This window comes from Epinephelus lanceolatus, chromosome 10 (genome assembly GCF_041903045.1).
Source record: "Epinephelus lanceolatus isolate andai-2023 chromosome 10, ASM4190304v1, whole genome shotgun sequence".
NCBI lineage: Eukaryota > Metazoa > Chordata > Actinopteri > Perciformes > Serranidae > Epinephelus > Epinephelus lanceolatus.
In genome coordinates, this window is record NC_135743.1 from 25,235,101 (window position 1) to 25,256,858 (window position 21,758).

The 21,758-nt window shown below is 41.8% G+C and overlaps 1 protein-coding gene across 4 annotated transcripts in view; it reads left to right on the top strand.

The window, feature by feature from the left end:
* ptprub (protein tyrosine phosphatase receptor type Ub) overlaps positions 1-6,752 on the top strand; it is a 215,832-nt gene extending 209,080 nt beyond the window's left edge. For all 4 annotated transcript variants that reach the window (XM_078171863.1, XM_033640425.2, XM_078171864.1 and 1 more), the window contains 2 exons: positions 2,722-2,857; positions 2,970-6,752. In XM_078171863.1, coding sequence (XP_078027989.1) covers positions 2,722-2,857; positions 2,970-3,032 — 199 coding nt within the window. In that variant the 3' untranslated portion in view covers positions 3,033-6,752. The remainder of the gene's footprint in view (positions 1-2,721; positions 2,858-2,969) is intronic.
* The last annotated feature ends 15,006 nt before the right edge of the window (positions 6,753-21,758 follow it).

The following is a 21,758-nucleotide window of genomic DNA, read 5'->3' on the forward strand; positions in this document are numbered from 1 at the left end:
GATGAATATGAATGGGCCGTCCAGCTCATTGCCAACCCATCACACGTTTATCCCCACCGCCCCCATCCAAAAGCACATCACTCAGCGCTGTCACACAGTGTTACCCACGACAACCAGGAAAGAGATTATGGAGATCAAATCAATTATGGCTTAATACAGAATGCGATGGTTCTCACTACAGTAAATCCAGGACTGCCAAAACACTGACGACGATTGATTACCTTAATATTGCTTGTGTACGCTGCGGAGGCTTTCATGCCCACCTTCCCTGCGTCTGTCTCAGGAGAGAGGAAGTGGATTGTCCTCCACTAGTTTATTGATATTGCCTTTCATTTATGATGACCAAGACAATATTTCCGAGGAAATGCCACACCGCACTGTTATTTCTCAATTTTCTCTTCCTTACAGATTTTTTTCATGTCGCTATTTTTGTATCAAGATATTGTGTGCGTGTGCTGTATGAACTGTATCAAGTGTTTTTCATGAGGTAGCATGAACACAAAAACAGGGTTATCAGATTTCACTTATTCTGCCCTGCTTATACTGTATTATTGTCTTCCAGAATCCACTTAAACATATTAGGAGGCTCCCGCTGCAGACAGAGATATATTTGTATTGAAATTTACTGTAAATATGCAGCACATACCCTGCTGAACATGCAGTATGATAAGGTCGAGACTGCATCATACTGAAAGTAAGGTTGTGAAATTGAACTGCGTGTAATGAAGGACAAAACAAGGCAGTTTTTTTTTCATGACACATTTCAAACACAAAAGTTAATTTAAAATGCACAAGTCTACAGCCATGCTAGTGGCTCTGTGAGGCTGTACAGTGGTGCTTTAAGCTAAATGCTAACATCAGCCTGCTAAAATGCTCTTAATGGTAAGGCTAACATGCTGATGTCAGCGGCAGTGTTGTAGTCAAGACCACCTAAACCGAGACCAAGTCATGACCAAGACCAGAGTGTTTCAAGACCGAGACAACACCAAGACTTTAAGATGTTGAGACCAAGGCAAGACAAGACCAAGTGACCCAACCAGTGCAAGTCCCACACAACATGACACACTTATGATAAAATTTGGAATATGCAAACCAAAGGCACTCCTTGAATTGATCTGAAAGACCCACACTCCCATAAAAATACCCACAGAAAACAAATGAAGATTGCTCTCTTTTCGCCTCTTTTTTGCCATATACTGTACACAGTACAGTATGTGTTTATGTATAACCGTGTCATGAAAAATGTCTTGATAAAATAATTAAAGTTAATTGGAGTTTCAGAGGTGAATTTTATGTGTGGGAGTTTTCATTTGTTTTCTATTAGCAAACAAGACAAACAAACACTAAGGAGATGAAATCAACTCAACCGTCTTTTTTCAACACTCCTTTTTTGCATAGATAATTTAGTAATAGCCCCACATTTATGGTCTTGATCGGTCGTGAAGACAAGACAAGACAAAACCATATACAAATGTGGTAGAGCCCCAGAGGAGACTGAGACCTTCAAAAAGTGATCTTGAGATCAGGACCAATCTTGAGTACTTTAACACTCGTCAGGAGATCACCAGAGTTGTTACAACAAACTCTGAGGGGAATATGAATGGCAATCCATCCAACAATTATCAAGACATCCATCCATTCATTTTCATCCACTTATCCAGGGTCAAGTCACTGGGGCAGCAGGCCAAGCAAAGCACTCCAGACATCCCTCTCACCAGCAATGCTTTCTAGCTCCTCCTGGGAGACCCCAAGGCATTCCCAGGCCAGATGAGATATGTAATCCCTCCTGCGTGTTCTGGGTCTACCCCGAGGCCTCTTAGCAGTGGGACGTGCCTGAAACACCTCCAGTGGAAAGCGCCCAGGAGGCATCCTGATCAGATGCCCGAACCACCTCAACCAACCCCTTTTGATGCAAAGAAACAGTGGCTCTACTCCGAGCTCCTTCCAGGTGTCCAAGCTTCTTACCCTATCTCTAATGCTGAGCCCAGCCACCCCATGGAGGAAACTCATTTCGGCGGCTTGTATCCGCTATCTCATTCTTTGGGTCACAACCCAGAGCTCATGACCATAGGTGAAGGTTGGGACGTCGATGGACCAGTAAATCAAAAGCTTCGCCTTCTGGCTCAGCTCCCTCTTCACCTCAATGGACCAGTGCAGCGCTCGCATCACGCAGCAGCCACACCAAACCGCCGATCCATCTCACACTCCTTTCTAACGTCACTCGAGATACTTGAACCCCCTTGCTTGAGGCAGTAACTCTCCCCCAACGCGGAGGGGGAAATCCACCGGTTTCCAGCAGAGAACCATGGCCTCAGATTTGGAGGTGCTGACTCTCATCCTGACTGCTTTTGATCAAAAAGCAAAAACGTGAATCTCACGGTGGTGCTAGAGGACATGTCAGGGGGGACGCTCAAGTCATTAGGGGTCATCCTCTGGGGAACATGAGTGTCTGTACAATGTTTCCATGGCAATCTACTGAATATTTGTCAAGATATTTACCATAAATTTCACATACCTACGTATGTAGGTATGTAGGTATACCTACCACGTACCTTGACCAAAGTGGTAGGCCAACAGTCTACATTGCCATCCCCAGAGCCAGGCTGCTAGCATGTCTAAAACAAAGCATTTAAGGATGAAAACAAATTGTAAATGAAATGAAAAAGATAAGGCATCTATTTAAGATGTTAATGATGAAAAAACAAATCTTCTCCTCTGCAGTAATGGCGGTGGTCGCAGTGGGTCTTTCTGTGCCTGCAATATCCTTCTTGAGATGATCCAGTACCAGAACATGGTGGACATCTTCTATGCTGTCAAAACTCTACGCAACTGCAAACCCAACATGGTGGAGTCCCTGGTAAGAGAGTCTGTAGATACATAAAACTATGTTTGTTCAAGTGGCAAGAATACGTCTACAATCATTTCCATGTTTTCGCTTTTTAAATTAAGAATATTTTATTTTTCCTCAGGACCAGTATCGATTCTGCTATGACCTTGTCCTGGAGTACTTGGACTGCTTTGAAGGTAGATAGCAACCAAGTGTTTACCACAGCTGCAGTATCCCATCTGCTGGAGATTCGATTTATGGCAGCCCAGTGACCCCTCTACTTTAATGTTTGGACCTAAGGACTTGGCGTTGAAAGGACTGCAAAGGAAAAAGAGGAGAATAAAAAAACATGGTCGAGGTTCTATCTTTTAACCTTTAATGTACAGCTGTGATTTCCTCCTTGTTGGTGATGTTTATCTCTTTTGATATTTTTTTGTGCTTTTCTTGGTCCTCTTTGCCTCTGGACTAAAGCTCTTTTGTGCTAAGGGTTTCTGTAGCAGCAAAACAATATTCTGAGCTACAAAATGGACCTGTCTGTTCTGAAGAAGAGTCACCTTGGCTGTGTTTCATCGTTTCATTCAAACAGCGAGGGGGCTGGATGAATTTCCAGAGTTACAGCAGAATTAACGTGGAAGCATTTTCTCCTCTTTCAAGAGCTATGTACAACAGCAGTCCACTGTGGTTGTGGCATGACTTATCTACCATACCATAAACTGCCTTATTCTCTGATGATAGGACAGATTTATTCTAATCACTGAATAAATCTGAAAGGTTGTCATACTGGTGTACAAACAGCAACAAGAGGTTTTAACAAGAGACCTACAGCATTAGGGTAGACCAGCCCAGTCCTCAGCAGTATTGATGCAGAAACTGTACAGTAGTGCAACGTGTTGTATTTTGCCATAATGTTTGTGCTGGATTACCATGTGTGCTATAGGTGGACGTTTCCAGGGACCACAGCACTGGGCCTGGTGCCACCACTGGAGATTCCTGTCTCATTACTGTCACAGTGCCAATCCCATTGACTGACTTGAACCCTCTCTTTACTTTGCTCTACTGCTTCATCTTGATATATGCCTACAAACATACAGTATGTACTGCATCAGCTAATGTTCTCGCTCCAAAGTGATTGTTTGTATTTTATACCCTGCGGGAAGGAAAAAGGAGCAGAGGAAACTGTTAGAATTGTACTGACATGCCATAGTGGTGGTGTGAAAATGATGTTCCATTAATGCCGTGGTGAAGTGTCTAAACCAGTGCTGCATTACAGGTTTGAGTCTGTAACACCTTTTACTCCTTTATTGTCTGAGGCATTTGGTTGTACTGTAAACTGTCACAGCAAGCTAAAACCAGAATTTTATTACAACCCTTTCAGGTAGGGGGCTCATTTTGACAATTTTGACATGAATATTAGTTGTTGTTCCAAGTGGTGTAAAATAAATAAAGTAAATATATATGAATATAAAAGGGCATTAACATTGTGCAGAAGGAAAAAAATCTACTTGTTTTCACAATGGTGGTCATTTTTAGTATCTTAAAGGGGACCTATTATACTCATTTTCAGGTTTATACTTGTGATTTGAGTTTCTACTGGAACTCTTCATACTGTCTGTACTGGAACACCTGTATTCACCCTCTGCCTGAGACATTTAGCTTTAGTGCCTGACCTTTTTTGCCCCCCTCCCAAAAAAACACAGTCTGCTCTGATTGGTCAGTGCGTTTCCAGGTCTTGGTATCTCTGCCATGGATGTATAACGAGAACGGGATACAGTATTGGAGCCAGGGCCCCATTCATTCCTATGAAAGTTGGTCAGTGGCGCCAAAAAGTTTGACTTCCTGGGTGGAACATTAACTCTTTCTTCTGCATCATTGGGCCATAGTGCAGGTGCACTACAGACTTTTGTGTGTCAAGCGAAAAACTTCTGCCTTAGCCCTTCGCTAACTTGAATGGGGGTAAAATGATTAATCGTGCAACTCTTCTATACTTTCCAAATGTCATTGAACTGAATGGATCAGATCCGGATAGTCAAATGAGTCATTTTTGGGGGGTTGTGATGCTCAAAATTTTTTATTAAATGACTTACAAATGTCTCTCTCTTCAAATGTAACTCAATGGGAAAAATTGTTTGTCATATTAGCGTCAAAGTCTGGCACACTTCCTGGAGTCCTGCACCGCCATTGCTGTCAGGAGGATGAATGTAATGGTACAGCAGCACTTTCTACTGTTAGAAAATCACCTATAAATACCTCTAAACCAAAATCTTTACAACCGGACATGCTCCAGCAGGAATATAATTTGAACTTGGGTCGAAATTACTAACATCGGCAACCAAGATTTCGTGTTTGGCAGACATTAGCATGAAGCTACATGTAGCAGTGTGGGCACTTGCTGTAGCGTGCCTGGAGCAGATGTCCATATACAGAAATTGTCATGATCTAACGTTATCTTGTAGTTAAAATAGGAAAAATGTTTGAAACAGCGAATTCAGAACGGTCTGAAGTTTGATGTGTTGCTCACAGGGATTACTTTTACTTATGTTTACTTCATTATTTGAAATTTGGCCACATTTAATAAGAACATCCAACACTGTGACATAATATAAATCAGAAAATGAGGAAAAGCATAATGGGTCCCCTTTAAAATAAAAATGGTATGTTAAACAGGAGAAATAGTACGAAAAAGTTGCCCACAGACCCTGCTGTTTGGCCTTCACTGACCTGATGGACAAACAAAATCCACTATTTTTCACCTACCAGCCAATGCCTGGAGACCACTGGAACTGTTAATCCTGCATCATTTGAAGAAACCCAGGCAGGCTGGCATGCGTGATACACATAATGATCTGAGTCAGCCTCTAAAAATGACCCAGGAAGCAAATCTCTTTGTATTTTTTAACATGTTGCTCCAGAAGCAAGAAAATATGTATTCTACGCTCCATATTGCCCTTTAAAATATGTTATGCTCCACCATATCTCCTGGAACTCCTTTTAAGTGCAGGTTTTTATGGAGGGCGGTAAAGGTATCACTCCAGGACCTGCCCTAATAAACAAGGAGAGACACCTTGAAACCCACAGAAACTGAGAAATGGCAGCTAGGCGAACTCTGCTGCTGTAGTTCGCAGCTCACAGTCTGGTTCAGGTGGGAGCACCAGAATATGTGAGGAATCTTACAATGTACCAACATCACCAGGCTCCCACAGGTTCACTGATAGAGCAGCTTGTTTTTTTTGATGAGGATGAAGAATGAGGTAGCTACAGTGTAGTCAGCGATCTGACCCAGGATCACTGGAGGAAGTGCCTGGACACTTTTTCTTGAGGGTGGAAGGAATGTGTACATACAGATGTATATTATGTTATGTGAATACTATGTGAATAATATACTATATGTTTGCCGAGAGTAAAGACGTACAGTAAGTAACCACTACATAACCACGAAGGTGAATGTGCTGTAAATGACCATTTTGTGAGTTTATTGCCAGAACTTCTAACAACAGAGTATGAACTGAGTCTCCCTGAGTGTTCATTCCAGAGCTCCGAGTAAAACAGGTCTGTCAAAGCATGAATGAATCCATTTTCTGCTTTGTATTTCATTCAGTTAATTTCAAAGTACCGCAATCTGCATCGTTTATTTCAACCGCTGTGTTTTCCAGCAGCCATGACTGTGTGAGTGCATTGTACTTTTACCATTCCAAAGCTTTTTATGAACTGCTCTCTGGGCGGCGGCGACTGCCCTGAGAGCACAGTTGATTTCACTTGTGTGTTTCTGTATGAACCAATGGTACATGACATGACCGTTGTATTTGGGGGGGGGGACAAGGTGTGTATTTAATGGGAGAGACGGGGAGACAGAAGTATTTTGAGGTCGGGAAAGGGGTTTGTTCTGAAGACATAAGCGCGATCAACAATAAAAAGAATAAGGGGGAAATGTGTTGTTGTCAACTTATCATTGGGTGTTCTGTCAAAAATGCATACACGGCTAAAAAAACGTCCGTGTGGTTTTATGATCGGTTTGTCAGCAGAAGCAGAGAACCGAAGTCTGGACGCGGACTTCCTGGCTACAAGCCTCTGACCCTCCTGTGATTTCTCATGCGGATGTGGTCTTTTAGCAGTTCCCTTCGCCTTGAACCACATCGACCATTTGATCTCACCCTTCTTTTGAATCTCTCACCTTATTTCTTTTCCTTTCCCCTTTTCATCACCCCTCCTCCTCTCGTATCTCTCTCCTCTTCCATTACTTTCATTGCTCCCTCTCATCCTTCTCCATCTCTTTCGCTTTGCTGCTCTGCCCAGAGTAAGGTGACTCCAGACCACAGACTTCCTCTCTCACCCACGGCTATGATGAATAATGCAGCAGTCCTGCAAACTGATCCAGTGTTTAGCAGAGGGACAAGAAGGATTAATTAGAGGACGAGACCCCCTACCGTTGGGTTGAGGACAATGTAGGCCATATGGATTCACCTTTACATTGTTTGGTGATTGATAAGCCTTAATAATAAGCTTTCATGTGTGGTAAATGAGTGTGTTGGTCAATTCAAGTGTTCTGTAGATGAGATTTTCATTTGTCACAGCAGTGAGAAGGAGCGAGAATGCATTATAGATTTAACGTGACATAGATAAGGAGCTTTTTCATGGAGGCAGGTCATTTACACTACCCTATTTTAATCTGCAAGATTTCCTCAATTTCCTTTTTTACCCGCAGAAAGGTATTACAACATGAAATCCTTGGCGGCAGGCTCCATCATCCCTTACTACTCGAATTTGACCTGTGGTTTAAATTAGCAGGTAATTGGAACCTTATCATTTAATTCTGATGGTGTAATGACTGCCATGCAAGGTAACTTATCATGAGGCCAAGATCCAACTGGGTATTGTCTTTTCTCTCTGGGCTTCATGTCTTATATTCCTCCACTGACAGGCTCGATGGATGTCAGCCTCTCCCTGGTCTCCCTGGTGAGTCTTGCACTAGATACACTCTCATGTGGTGTTTCTGTAAAACGGCAGTGAGGGCCGACAGCTAGCAGAGCCACTGTCAGCTGATGGAAAGAAGGCGAGCTACGGCTGATAGTGCTCTAAAATAGTGGTTTCCAACCTTTTTTTGTGTCTGACCATTTATCAGTTCAATTCAGCTCATTATTTCAACAGTCCACAGATTAATTCTAGCAATTTCGACCATTTATTTATCCACTACTGAGTGCTAACTATTTGGACCATTTACCCATTAATTTTAGCTAATGATTTCAACCATTAATTACCATTAGCTAACTATTTCACCTGTTCATCCATTAAAGCAGGGGTAGGCAGAAATCTGGAGAAGGACAAAAAAAAAAAAGTAGAATTTGAAAATACACCCTCCTCCTACAGCTCATGCCTCTGTCCCAAGCCCCTCCCAGAGAGAGAGACGACCACAGGAATTTGCATGTGCTTCATACAGTAATCCAGTGTTTCCCATACATGGATTTATTTAATCTTATTACATTGTAAAGTTGCCTGCAGGGCATTCCCTCAGCCCTTCCTTGTTTCCCTGCTGTCTCTGTGTTTATCAGACCACAGTCAGACAAGAATTAGTTAGCCACTCCCTCCACCTCGTTCCTCGCTGCTGTGGACTGCCAGCAGCTCAGGAAAGGACCCTAGGACAGCAGCAGGTGTCACAGTGGTCTTATGGCCAGTGGCAGTGCCTAGTCTGACCTGTGTAACAGCAGCAACAGAAAGTTTGCTGATCCAACTGGTAGTCCATACAGTCCAGTCCCCTGAAGCTGGGGTTTGTGTTTGCTGAATTTGGGTTGCTGCAGCCACTGACTGGGGGTCCGCCCCTGGAGCTAATGCCCACTCTCCTCCCAGTGGTATTCAGTGGCAGGATTCAAGGCTCTTGCTAATGTTAGCTACGTAAGTGTGAACTTGAAGCCGCAGCTGTGAGCCTTGTGCTTCAGATAGCAGAAAGCTCAACTATTAGCAACATTTTCTTGCCATCTCTTTGATAAATCTGTCTTAATTTTTTGTTTTGCTTTGCAGTGTAAGCAGTTGTTGACAATGCTGCAATAGCAACTTTAGCTGCAGGCTTCTCCAGCATTGAATCAGGCTTTTTAACTAAAGGGATGTGTGCACGCATCTGCTTTGTAGAACAGCCAGTAAGAACATCCTCTCTCTGAAGTGACCTGCGATTGGCCAAAGTCTCCCATCACCGCCTAGGTTTTCTAAAGCCTAAAAATAGAGCCAAGAGGAGATGCAGAAATAGTTTTTTTCTGCACATGAATTACAGTACACTCAAAGTTTATTGTGGGTTTTTTTGCCCAGTGATGCTAAAATAAAACTGCCTACTCGACATATTATTATAGTATTACTATTTGAAACAGTTACCCATTATGTGTGGCTAGTTATTCAAATGTTACATCCTCTCTTAGCTAACCCTTAAAACCATTTATCAGCGACCTTTTGGTACCTCTCTGCTGGCTCATTAACTAGATTTCATGCACTTGCTATGGTAGTTCATGGACCTGAGGTGTTTGAACTAAGTTAAGCAGGTGGAAGGTGTGTATTTGAGTGGTTATTTTCTCCCTAAACACAAGTATCTGATACATTTTAATCAATCTTTGCATCTACCTCCTACAAACTGAAGCAGTGCCCCCAGAGATATAAGTACTGTACCTCAGGTTGAGGATCACTGTTTCCAAATAGCTACAGAGACACGATACAGGCTGCAAATCTCCTGGAAGGTTTTAACATTGGCCAAATGTTATGTTTCAAAGCACAGTGGAATATCTTACTAAATATTAAACGTTTCTTCTTTCATGTCAAATGCTTTGCTAATAGATGCAGATAAAATCCAATATTCTCTGGGAGAATATTGTCACAAAAGCTTTTGCGGGTGACCTTGCCGAAGCCTCAGTCAATAAGAAGAAAGAGGAGATGCACGTACTTTAAACATGGCATGGAAACAGTGTTGGAGGCTTTTAGAAAAAAGGATGAAAGATTTGGATCAATGTATTATGTGATTTTTTAGAAGCAATACAGATTTGTAAACAGACTGCTATTCTCTGAGGAGAAGTCCTTATCCTCTGTCTGTGCATTTTTCCTATAAAGCAAAATGTACAAGGTGAAATGCGAACACACACATTATCTTGTCTTACCATCCTGGTGGTACTCAACTTCTGCCGGATAGTGCAGCAGACAAGACAGGTGGCTCCAGCTTTGTGCTCAGCAGAGCGAGGACAGAGAGGAGCTGGCCAGATGGCTCTGTCCACCATGTTTCCTCACTGGCTCCATTGCCATGGTCGGTCTGATTGGAGCCCTTATCTCAGCAGTGTGCTCTCAGTTCAGTGAAAGTCATGGTTCACATGAACATGGGGGAAGAGAGGGAGCTCCTGCTGGTTCCAGCTCGGATCACTCAGGCAAACAAGAAGCCAGAGACAGATAGCCAGAATCAGAGGACACACGAGCGACTAGACCGTCTCTTTCCTCTTTATCGCACTCACCTTTTGCTGTTACGAACCCTGCAGTAGTTTGCTTCCACCACAGACACAGACCACCTTTAACTTAGGATGCTCTGACCTGTATCATTTTGTGGCCTTGAATTCAACAGTTGAATTAAGCCAGTGGAGGGAAACAAAATGGTTGGCATGAAATGGCCACCATAAAATAAAACAGGGCAGAGGGGAGCTGTGAAAGCCAGGGAAGGCAAAGAATAAAGTTTGGGAAGTTTTAGTGCTGAAATATCAAGGTTTTACACAGAAAATCTGTCTCTACGACCTGTCTCTTGATAACATTACAATCCCAGGTGAGGCGGAGGCTGAAGTTATTTTGCCCCAAGGATAATCTCTCGTTGTTAGTACACATACAGAGATGTTGAGCCTTGAGGGTTCTGGGGAGAAGCTTGTAAATGATCTTATGTCAACATGAACCATTTCTAGGTTGTGGCAATAAAGCATCGCCAAGCTGCCATAAATTTGAGAGATGGGCTTATCAAAAGGTCAGGCCTTTGAGGGACTGGCTTAGCAACTGGATTTATCCTTCGGTTTATTTAGAGCAGAAAAATGGGGCTGCGCGCGACGACGAACATCAATCATACTTCATTGTGATCCTTGACAAAACTTCAACAAGAACAGAAGTCTTTTTGATTTCCTTTAAGGGTAGTGAACAAACACTGGGAATTCACTGTAGTCAATAAAGTCTAACATTTTCCTTTACTGTCTTAAAAATAATAAAGTTCTCAAAATTATCCAGGCACACAGCAGCTACACGAAGATTTTAACCAAACTCTAAAGAAATAGTAAAGAAACTACATTGTTGGCTTTTCTTTGAGCTGTAAGCACTTATGTTAGACACAGTGGATAATTACACGTCCTTACTTGAGTCTGTTGGGTGTTGATTTATCCCTTTGTATTGGTGGCAACTGATTACACAAGTTGTGTTTTGTGTTTTTTTAAATCATTAATTCAAAGACAGGACTCTGGTTAAAATGAAACCTGCTATCAACTTTCAAAGCACTTAAAAACAACAAAGCAAAGACTTTCCGCCTACTCCTTACAGTGTTAGTTTTTTCAGGTTCTTACTCTTTAAGTCTCTTGTTTCATCCACCTCTCTCTTGTCCCTGCTCCCTCACATATTTATCTCCCTCATTCTCTCTGCCTTTTTTCCCTTTTCTCCTCCAGCACTTGTTGAAATAGATGCAGCCACGGGAGGACAGTTGTGCAACTGATAGTACTACATTAACCTCGGGGAGAACAACAGTCGTCCTCTACTCCCTCATCTCTCTTCCACACCAGACACCCCCGAGTGCAGGATGCTGTAACCCCAGTCCTCCCCCTGACATCCCTGGAGCCCTGCGTCCTCCGGTTCGTGCAGCCTTGTAGCTGCAACCTATCTTCCTTCTGCCATGGCTGAGTAATGTTATGCTAGTTGAGAAAACACTTCTCTGCATCCTCAATGAAAATGTGGCACACAACACTACTCCTTCTCAACACTTTGTCTTTCACACTTATGTAGTGTCATTTACAATGTCCTCATTTCATTTAGCGCCTCAGTTTGTGGAGAACAGTCACACTCCTAACATGCCCGCAACCACTCTCATTGCTTTTATTGAGGATGTTAATGCATTTGCATTTTACTGCATCTGAGGAGGGAGGGCAGCTCCTCTCTATGATGTCAAACAAATTCAACTCAAGCAAACCATGAACAAAAATGCAGTTGTTATACAATTCTTTTATGTGGTCTGATTATGTATGTTTGACATGATCAAAAAGAGCATTTATGTAATGATAAAGTATCCAGTCTGTGCTATAAATAGCTGTTTCAATACACAGGATTACAGAACATGAGTATTTGTACCATATATGTAATGGGTTGCTTATAATCACAAATCCACAAAGCATTATGGCCCAACCCTGCAGTTCCCAATGGCTCTATGGAGCGTTTGAGTATCTTTTGGCATTGGTATCCTGGCCAGTAACTGTACTATTTTGTTTGATTCTCACTGCTTTCATCAACCTTTCCAACAGGGATGTGTGCACTCATCTGCTTTGTAGAACAGCCAGTAAGAACATCCTCTCTCTGAAGTGACCTGCGATTGGCCAAAGTCTCCCATCACCGCCTAGGTTTTCTAAAGCCTAAAAATAGAGCCAAGAGTGATGCCAAAATAAAACTGCCTACTCGACATTTTATTATAGGTTACTATTTGAAACAGTTACCCATTATGTGTGGCTAGTTATTCAAATGTTATATCATCTCTTAACTATCCCTTAAACCATTTATCAGTGACCTTTAGGTACATCTCTGCTGGCTCATTAACTAAATTTCATGCACTTGCTATGGTAGTTCATGGACCTGAGGTGTTTGAACTAAGTTAAGCAGGTGGAAGGTGTGTATTTGAGTGGTTATTTTCTCCCTAAACACAAGTATCTGATACATTTTAATCAATCTTTGCATCTACCTCCTACCAACTGAAGCACTGCCCCCAGAGATATAAGTACTGTACCTCAGGTACCTTGTACAATGTAGAAACTACATTGTTGGCTTTTCTTTGAGCTGTAAGCACTTATGTTAGACACAGTGGATAATTACACGTCCTTACTTGAGTCTGTTGGGTGTTGATTTATCCCTTTGTATTGGTGGCAACTGATTACACAAGTTGTGTTTTGTGTTTTTTAAATCATTAATTCAAAGACAGGACTCTGGTTAAAATGAAACCTGCTATCAACTTTCAAAGCACTTAAAAACAACAAAGCAAAGACTTTCCGCCTACTCCTTACAGTGTTAGTTTTTTCAGGTTCTTACTCTTTAAGTCTCTTGTTTCATCCACCTCTCTCTTGTCCCTGCTCCCTCACATATTTATCTCCCTCATTCTCATAATGGGTTGCTTATAATCACAAATCCACAGAGCATTATGGCCCAACCCTGCAGTTCCCAATGGCTCTATGGAGCGTTTGAGTATCTTTTGGCATTGGTATCCTGGCCAGTAACTGTACTGTTTTGTTTGATTCTCACTGCTTTCATCAACCTTTCCAGCAGCAGGCAGCTGTTTTAAGCAACAGAGAAAAACAGTGTATGCCACCTTCCCAGCACCAAACGGCACACAGACATAGTCAGACACTAGCTGGTGAGCATAGTGGAGAATTTAACAGCTAAAGAGCCAGACATTTCCCCCAGGACTTGGTGGAGACTGAGCTAAGAGGAAAGTGAGTGTAGTACATTTGGTGGCCAGAAAGATGACTCAAGTCGACCGTTTGCTATGAAGATTGAATGACAACTTTATAATGTGATAAAAAAAATCAATGCTGTGTTATACATAAAAAGATGGCTCTGTTTAACGGTAACAAAAGATGACATTATATTTGGTTTTCTAAGTGTGAAAACACGTTGCAGTGTTAGGGGGTAATAATGTGCTAGACTGTGATGAGACAGTAATAAGACTTCAGGAAGTCCCTGTTAGACAGACTGTTTCACATCTTTATGCTCAGCTAAGCTAAGTGTCTGTAGCTTCATAGCTCTTTCGTATGAAAGAAATAAAAGTGGTGTTGATCTTCACATCTCACAATTGCGATCACTATTTTTCATCGACATAATACTTTTTCAAATCATTTTCTGGGAGCATTTTGCATTTGATAGTCAGGTCATTCAGTTTTTTACCTCCACTATGTGTTAGGTCGTGTGTGCGTGCATGAGTGAGTGTGTGTGTATGTGTATCTGTCAGTTCACAGCTAATCTCACAAATCACTGGACCAATCAGCCTCATATTTTGTGTGCACATTGATGACTGTGTGCTCAAGGACCTCCTGTGATTGCAGTGATTCACAGATGCTGAAAAACCTGTTTCACTGACTGTTATATTTTGTCACTGACTGCTGATTCAGCACTCCTCTTAACCCTACGATAGGGGCCACAAGTTATTTGGAAATCAGCTCAGATAAAAACAACAAATCTTACCTGTTATATTGCAGCCTACATTTTGGCCCTCGCTGTATCATCCATAGAAAAGTTTGGTCTTATTTGGAATCAGAACATCAGCAAATTAACTGCATAGCTGATATGTTGTGATCCACTGAGGTTAGGCACGATATCAGGTGAATAAATCCCAGTTTTTGTTATTCTTGCCACCATCTTGATTATAAGGGAGCCTGGAGGAACAATTCCATCGGGCCAAGCTGGGCCATGGCTGTGACCTGGTTTTGGTCCATCCATCGCATGGTGTCATATCACACCGACAGTGTTTAAGAGGCGAAGTGGTTTGACTGCCTGATTTTGTAAACTTGCAGATTTTGTTCATTTGGTCGTTTTTCCTTAATATTTGCGCTTCTACCATGAGTAGGCTAAGTGAGAAAGCTACATAGGGACATTGTTCAACATTTTCAGTTGTTTATTGGCAAAAATCGATGGTTTCATAAGTGTTATCATAGCTTTTTGGTACACAGCGGCTACCGTTGTTGCAATACGCGTTTGAAACAGTGAGGCGCTAGAGTGCGCTATCCCTTTGAGTGCAATATATGATTTCAGCGTTAGATGGGAGAAATTCCAACACACTGTGGCTTTAACTTGTTTTTTGTCTAATTTTACTGCGTTTATTGTTGTTATTTCCTACTTTTTTGTGCTGTAGTCGTCTACAGACAGAGTTTATACCATTAAAAATTGAGTGATGAATGACTCTGATCAACATTTGTGGCTGCTTTAGTTTTAAAAGACACATTCAAACTCATAGTTATATTGTCTATGTGTTCCAATATCCATACTACCACACTATATAGTGTGCCAGAAAAAAATGTAGTATGTCCCAATACATTGTATGTCAAATGCACTATTCCAAAATACCAGGATGTTCTATGTTCTGATTTTGCAGTATGTAAGCCAACATGCTTTTCTGGTTACTCTGACCCACAGTCAACTGCACAGTGAAAGATATGTCACATTGACTGTCAGAAGAATGATAGATGACGACGCATTTAGGTGACTGATGGCCAGTTGATCAGTAATAATTGGAATATTAATTGTTCAATTGAATAAAATAATCATAAATATAACCAACAACAATAGGGCATAGGTTTTAAGTAGCAATGACAGAAATGTATTGTATATGTAATATTACTATAGTGAATATAATATGTTATCATCTAAATGTATGCAGGTATTACTCATTGCAAAGTAACAACATCAGAGCTGTCCGGGTTGGTCTCCGTCTCTAGCAAGCTTGGCGAATGATATTTTGTTTTATGCCCATGGTAACGGATACATGAGTTAAGATGGTCAAAGAGGAAGTAGTACGTACTTCGGTGCATCTGATGGAATTAGAAGAGTAGTCTCGGGCAGCTGGAACTCTGACTTCACTGGGTGCACTTTTCTACAGGACTGGGAAGTAATGGAACACAAGTAAACTGGTGGTATTTTGAATAAAGTTACTGTCATTAAAAACAGATTACTCAAAGGTATTTCTTTATCTGTTTTGTTTCATTTGCTCTAACACTGTGTCCTAACTGAATGTGACACAAGTGAGCATCAGTTCAATTGTATTGGAATGTCCTAACTGGCTGCAAGTGACACTGTGCTGCTGTTGTGAGCTGAACTTTTGCTGGACGCCCCTTTTCTGTTTACTTCTGTCATTTGCTTTAAAAGCTTAACAACAGATAAGGAATGACCATTGCTAGTAACAACCTACTTGCTGCTGGCCATACTGTATGTAATTCCCAGTAAATATTACAATATAAAAGGCGCATTTTTATGTTTAAAAATTACAAAAATAGAGAGATGGAAAGTACCCGTCTATCTTTAAAATTGGTATGTCTCCAATCCAGTGCACAGCTGATAGGCAGACTACTTGGTTTGTTTACATGATGTAATGGAGATGCATATGTAATGGATTCAGTGTGGACAGATACCAATGCTGGGTTTTAAAAGTAACCCTCCCAACACTGCTTTTTAGAGTTCATTTTTCATCTGCTCATTTATTTAAATCTTTGTCAAATTGGGCTGTCCTTTCACTACCTCATTTGCCCCTGCACCTGTGAGACATACTGGTTTTACTTTTACCCATCACCCTGCAGGTCAGCGAGACAGAGAGACTGACTCGGCTACAAATTGGTCTGTGGGTTTAAGAGTCTTGTCTCCTGCCTACAGAGAGCAACCGTCAGTGTCATGTTCTGGTCTTCACTACCTCCAAACGTAATTAGAGGAAGGACAGGACTATTTCTCTCCATCTCTCTCTCCATGGATTTTCCATTTAATACTGTGCCTGGACCAAAGAGCACTGGGGATTATGCTGTCGTGTCATGTAGGCCAGGCCCTCGGATCTACATGCATGCAGATATGAACTCTTTAATATTTCATTCCACAGGTCGCCTGTACCAGAAGAATACCTCGTAGACTGCTGTCAGACAGGATAACAACAGAATAATTCATAACCCTGTTTTCCCTACATTTGACTGCCTCAGTATTTTTTTTCTTCGCAGTCTTTTGTCAATTTCATTCCTGCTCTTGCAATTTCCTTCTCTGTCTCCTTCTTTTTTTGCCTCCTCACCTTTTTGTCACCATCTGTTTATGTTTCCCCTTTTGTAAATTTCCTCTCTCCTTTTTCAGTCTCCCCAACTTACCCATTTCCTTTTTGGCTCCCTTGTCCTTTCCTTTTCTGTCACTGTCTGTATTTTACCTGTTCTGTGTCAGGTGAGCAGAGTAGTGGAGGTGGGAGTCTCTGACAGCAGCTGGAGTGGAGCTCTCTCCTGCCCCCTCGTCAGCTGTCTGCGCCAGCGTGTGACCAGGGTGATGGGGTCATGACTTGCCTTGCGGAACATGTTTTTGATGTTGTTGTGTCACTCACAGTGGAGAAAACAGCATCCTCACTGAAGGCCACCTTCACACTACATACTGTTGCAGCCAGCCCACTCTGCACCTGTCACGGCATCATCACATTAGACTTTAACAGCATTGCAGAGCACCCCAATTTGGCATTGGCAATATGGCACAAATCAGTCGTAGGGGCAGTGTAAATGTTGTCTTCCGTTGTCACTGGGGTTTGAAGAACTGCTGCTTTACTGTTACCTTTGATTGTGGAGTGGTTGAGGAGAGCTGGAGAAGGGACAGAGAGAGGAAAACATCAGAATGCACTCACAAAAACAGACAAGGAGAGTCACACTCTCCTAGGTGTGAACGATAACTGGACTTCGACTCTGTGCTTGAACATTGTTATTGAAGAACTGAGTTTAGTGATCCAATGTGGCATTCCTTACTATGTGCTTGATGCTAATCTGCTGGAATGAGTGGAAAAAGAGGAAAACACTGAACCGTGTTGCATATTGCATTGAGCCTGACATGTGTCTCTATAGTGGCAACGACTGGGTGTAATTACCATGAATGGCCAAATGCATGTTTTCATTATGGATGGAAGAACAGCTGTAGTTGCGTGATCCTCTTATCATTGTTCCCTGATGGCAGCTACTGTTCCTCTCTTGTCCCAGCACAGTGAATTTAATCTTAGAGAAAATGCCATGTCTTTAGGTCAGCGGGAATGTATTTACTACTAGACAATCTCAGTTTCAATTCTGCTCTTGTCAGCTGGCTGTAATAGCCCTCACCAATGGGGCTGCTTCAGATGCAGATTAAATGCACACAGACAAATAAGGAGGGTTCATTCTACACAAACACATTGAATTGTGTTAGACAGCACAGGCAGAGGCACAGGATAATGCCCCCTGTGTGTCTCTCCGTCTTCCTTGCACATGATTGCTTGTCTGCCGCTCCCACTGTGTGCAAACTCAGTTCAGCTTCTGTCGGTTGACAGGGTGAAAGTCTCTGACACATTCAGTGGTTTAGACTGGCCAGGACTTTAATATGCTGATTTGTTACCCCAACCTGCTTTTACCTTGTCAAAGGTGTTGACAACGTCGGCGACCGGATGTGAGAGATTGTATGCTTTCAGTGTGTGGAGTCACTGAGTGATGAAAGTAAGAAGAAAAAAAAATCAAGTTGAATATAAATAGCGGGTTGTGCGAGGACAAAGTTCTCAGTCTGATGACGCCTCATCTCCTCACAGATATGCACCATTAGGGGTGAAACAACAGGGGCTCTTGTCTGATCTCCGAAGAACAAATGTTAACTCCAAGAGTTTAGACCATTAAGAAAAAGCTGTTTATCACCCTGAATTCAAATGAGATTAATCTGCATTTTTCAACTAATGCACTGACTGGATTCTAATGATGTTTTGCATTGTAACATCACTCTCTTGTGGATCATTGCAGTGTGGAGTGATGGGATTTTCATTTAGTATCTTTATAACGATGTTAATAGCAGTGAATGTGTTTAGCATATGACCAACCCACTGACCAGAATAAATGTTGGCTTTGTAAGTCTCTCCAAACCATGGATATATTACATGTGTACGTTATTATGTAGTGGATGTTGAAACTTTATCTTTTTTTTATGTTCCAACAACGTTGTGGTTAATGGTTGGTTATGTTTAAGCTCAAAAACTGCTTAGTTACAGTTAGGAAAAGATTATGTTTTGGCTTAAAACACCCACTTTTGGAGGCACAGTCGCTGGTGGAAATGCTGCCGATGTTTTGCTAAAACCACCTGCTTTTGGTGGCACAGTCACAGCCGTAAATGTTGCAGATGTTAAGCTAGAAAACACCATGTTTGGTGGCACATTACTGCTAGAAATACCACCAATGTTTTGTTTAAAGCACCTGCTTTTGGTGGCACAATCACAGCTCGAAATGCAATTGATGTCTTGCTAGAAGCACCTGCTTTTGGTGGCACAGTCACAGCCGTAAATGTTGCAGATGTTAAGCTAGAAAATGCCTAGTTTGGTGGCACATTACTGCTAGAAATATCACCAATGTTTTGTTTAAAGCACCTGCTTTTGGTGGCACAATCACAGCTGGAAATGCTACAGATGTTAAGCTAGAAAATGCCCACTTTTGATGGCACATTACTGCTAGAAATTCCACTGATGTTTTGTGAAAAAAAAACCACCTTAAAACAACTTGTGTGGCTGTCCTGCGAGGTTATCACCCCATCCACCACCCCCCTCTGATGACAAAGTCAGATCATATTCATGTAATCAGAACTACATAACTTTAGAAATGTTTTTATGATATGTATGAAACATACAGATATATCTGTAGTTTGCAAAATCACACAATGCAACATTAACTTCTGGCAGCTGGCCTGGATATGACGCATGCAATGCTCCAAATGAAAATGGCTCTGTATCTTGACTTTCTATCTGTCTGAGTTAAACTCAGCAGAAATCCACACGGACCTTCTCTCAGGTTAAGGTGTAAATTGAAAAGTACACCTCCATCCTTGTTTCAAACTGAGAGAGTGAAACACTCACCTGTCTTCTTAATTTTCCATCCTGGAGCTCTGTAACACCTGCGTAATTAACTGTGCAACTTGACAACAGCACACACTCAAACCCTCTGTGGCTCTCACACGCTCATAATAACATTGATTTGTGGGCACACAGACTCAGAGACAGTAACACATGCATAAAACCTTCTATGCATACTCCCTTTACACCTGCTATAGTATCAGAAAGACATACAATATGTTAAAATTAGGATTTCCTGTCGACGCAACAGTTTCTGAAGACCTGAGCTCAATTTTAGTTTATTCCTCACCACCTGTTTTTTCTTGTTCTAAATAGTTCAGCGTCTTCTCACCTGCCTCTGAGCTTTCATGGTTCTGGCTCTTGGGCTTTGTGAAAGCTGCTGCTTAGAGATTGTTTGCAGCCGCAGGCACTTCCAGCTCAGTTCCAGGGGAAAGGAAAAGCAATTCCATGCTTCGGCCACAGTGAATCCGTCTCTGTCAGTTCCGCTTCTTGATGCCCTCAAATCACATTCCCCCACCCATCCGCTCTCCCATCAGCCCTCGCTGTTCTGTGATCAGGGAGTGAGAGAGCATCAGCCTAGAAGTGAAATGAGGATGCGCTTTACATGCTCCCTTACCATACCATCCTCCTTGATGTCATTCACTTCTGTTCCCTGGCACTTGCAATTTCCCGCTCTGCAATGAAACTCCATACTTCACGCAGGAGTAGTCACAGCCTACAGTTATGATATACCCCCCCCTCTGTCTATCAAGCTACATGGAGCTAGTTGTTATTCTATGATAAATACACTTGATTCAAAGCACCTTAGAAATAAGTGCAACTCAGGCTAATATTTTACGTACCAGACCAGTTTTATTTGTTGTTTCATATCGCAATAAAAATACACTGTATAGAAACAAGCTTATAAAATGTGCACATTGGTGTCTGCCATGTTTGCCTCAAACCAAAATAAACTCCATTTGAGTTGCATGCCTGTATTTTAAGAGATGAGCAGCTTTTGGAGTCTTTTGCCAAGACTCTGTTTTTCAAAACTATTTTTTGACACTTTATATAACAGATGATGTATGAATATATAGCACTCGTTTTACAAGTATGAATATCAGTTTTATGAGGTCAACACTTAGGTCTTTTTCTTAGTTTGCAAGTCACAGCAGGCTTTGAGCTGCAGTCACAACAACACATATCTTGCTGTTATTAACTCTCGTCAGTGAGCTGATCATAGGAAACACATAGATGTGACCTCCTACAGCAGGTCAGCACCTGCACGATTATTTTTGGGCTGCATTTCTCCCGCGTTCACTTCCTGACACTCTCATTAAAGCGTCTTAACTACGCAGAACTGACTGCTGTGCAGTACATCTTCGAATTTAAATTTGTCACCAAGACGTTTTACATCCCACTCATTTTACCCTCAAACTTGTGCATTTTAGCATCACTTTTTTTGCCTTTTGACTAAAGTGGTTGCTTTGCCTTTGTTGAAAACAGTGACACATAATTTTTGAAAGTGATGAAGGCACACAGAATGATTGATGGCAGCATATTGGATGGGAAAATAACGTTCTGGACCGTTAATTTTACCGAGTCAAGGAAGCAGCCTCAGACTGTCAACACAGGAAATGAGTAGGATTTATCTCTGGCCTAGTGTCTGGGTGGCTCTGGATGCATTTATAGAGGACCACAGTGATGGCTTTCAAAGGTTTTGTAGTACACATTGTACAAGCTGTAAGACAATGAAACACATTGTAAGATGACAACATTATTGCTTATTATTGTTGTTGTGGGCAGTGTTGTTAGAGCTGCATACGTGTAAACACAACAAACTCATGTTGTGGTCATTTTTGCATTTTTCACCAAACAATGCAGGACAGCAGGAGGTGATCCATAGTCCTCTCTCAGTTGTCAGCTAACCTACCCCCTCCTGATGTGAGTCACATTTTCTATAAACATTGAACCCCACCATTTTCCTTTGTCAACACAAACAGATTATCATGCTGTGCAATACCAATAACAAAAGCCTTTGAAATAATGGAATACCCACACAGGTATAGGCGTTTTAGATGCAATGCAGAGCTTCACTGCAGTCAGTGGTCAATGCCACAAGGTGAGCACAGCCACAATACTAATGTG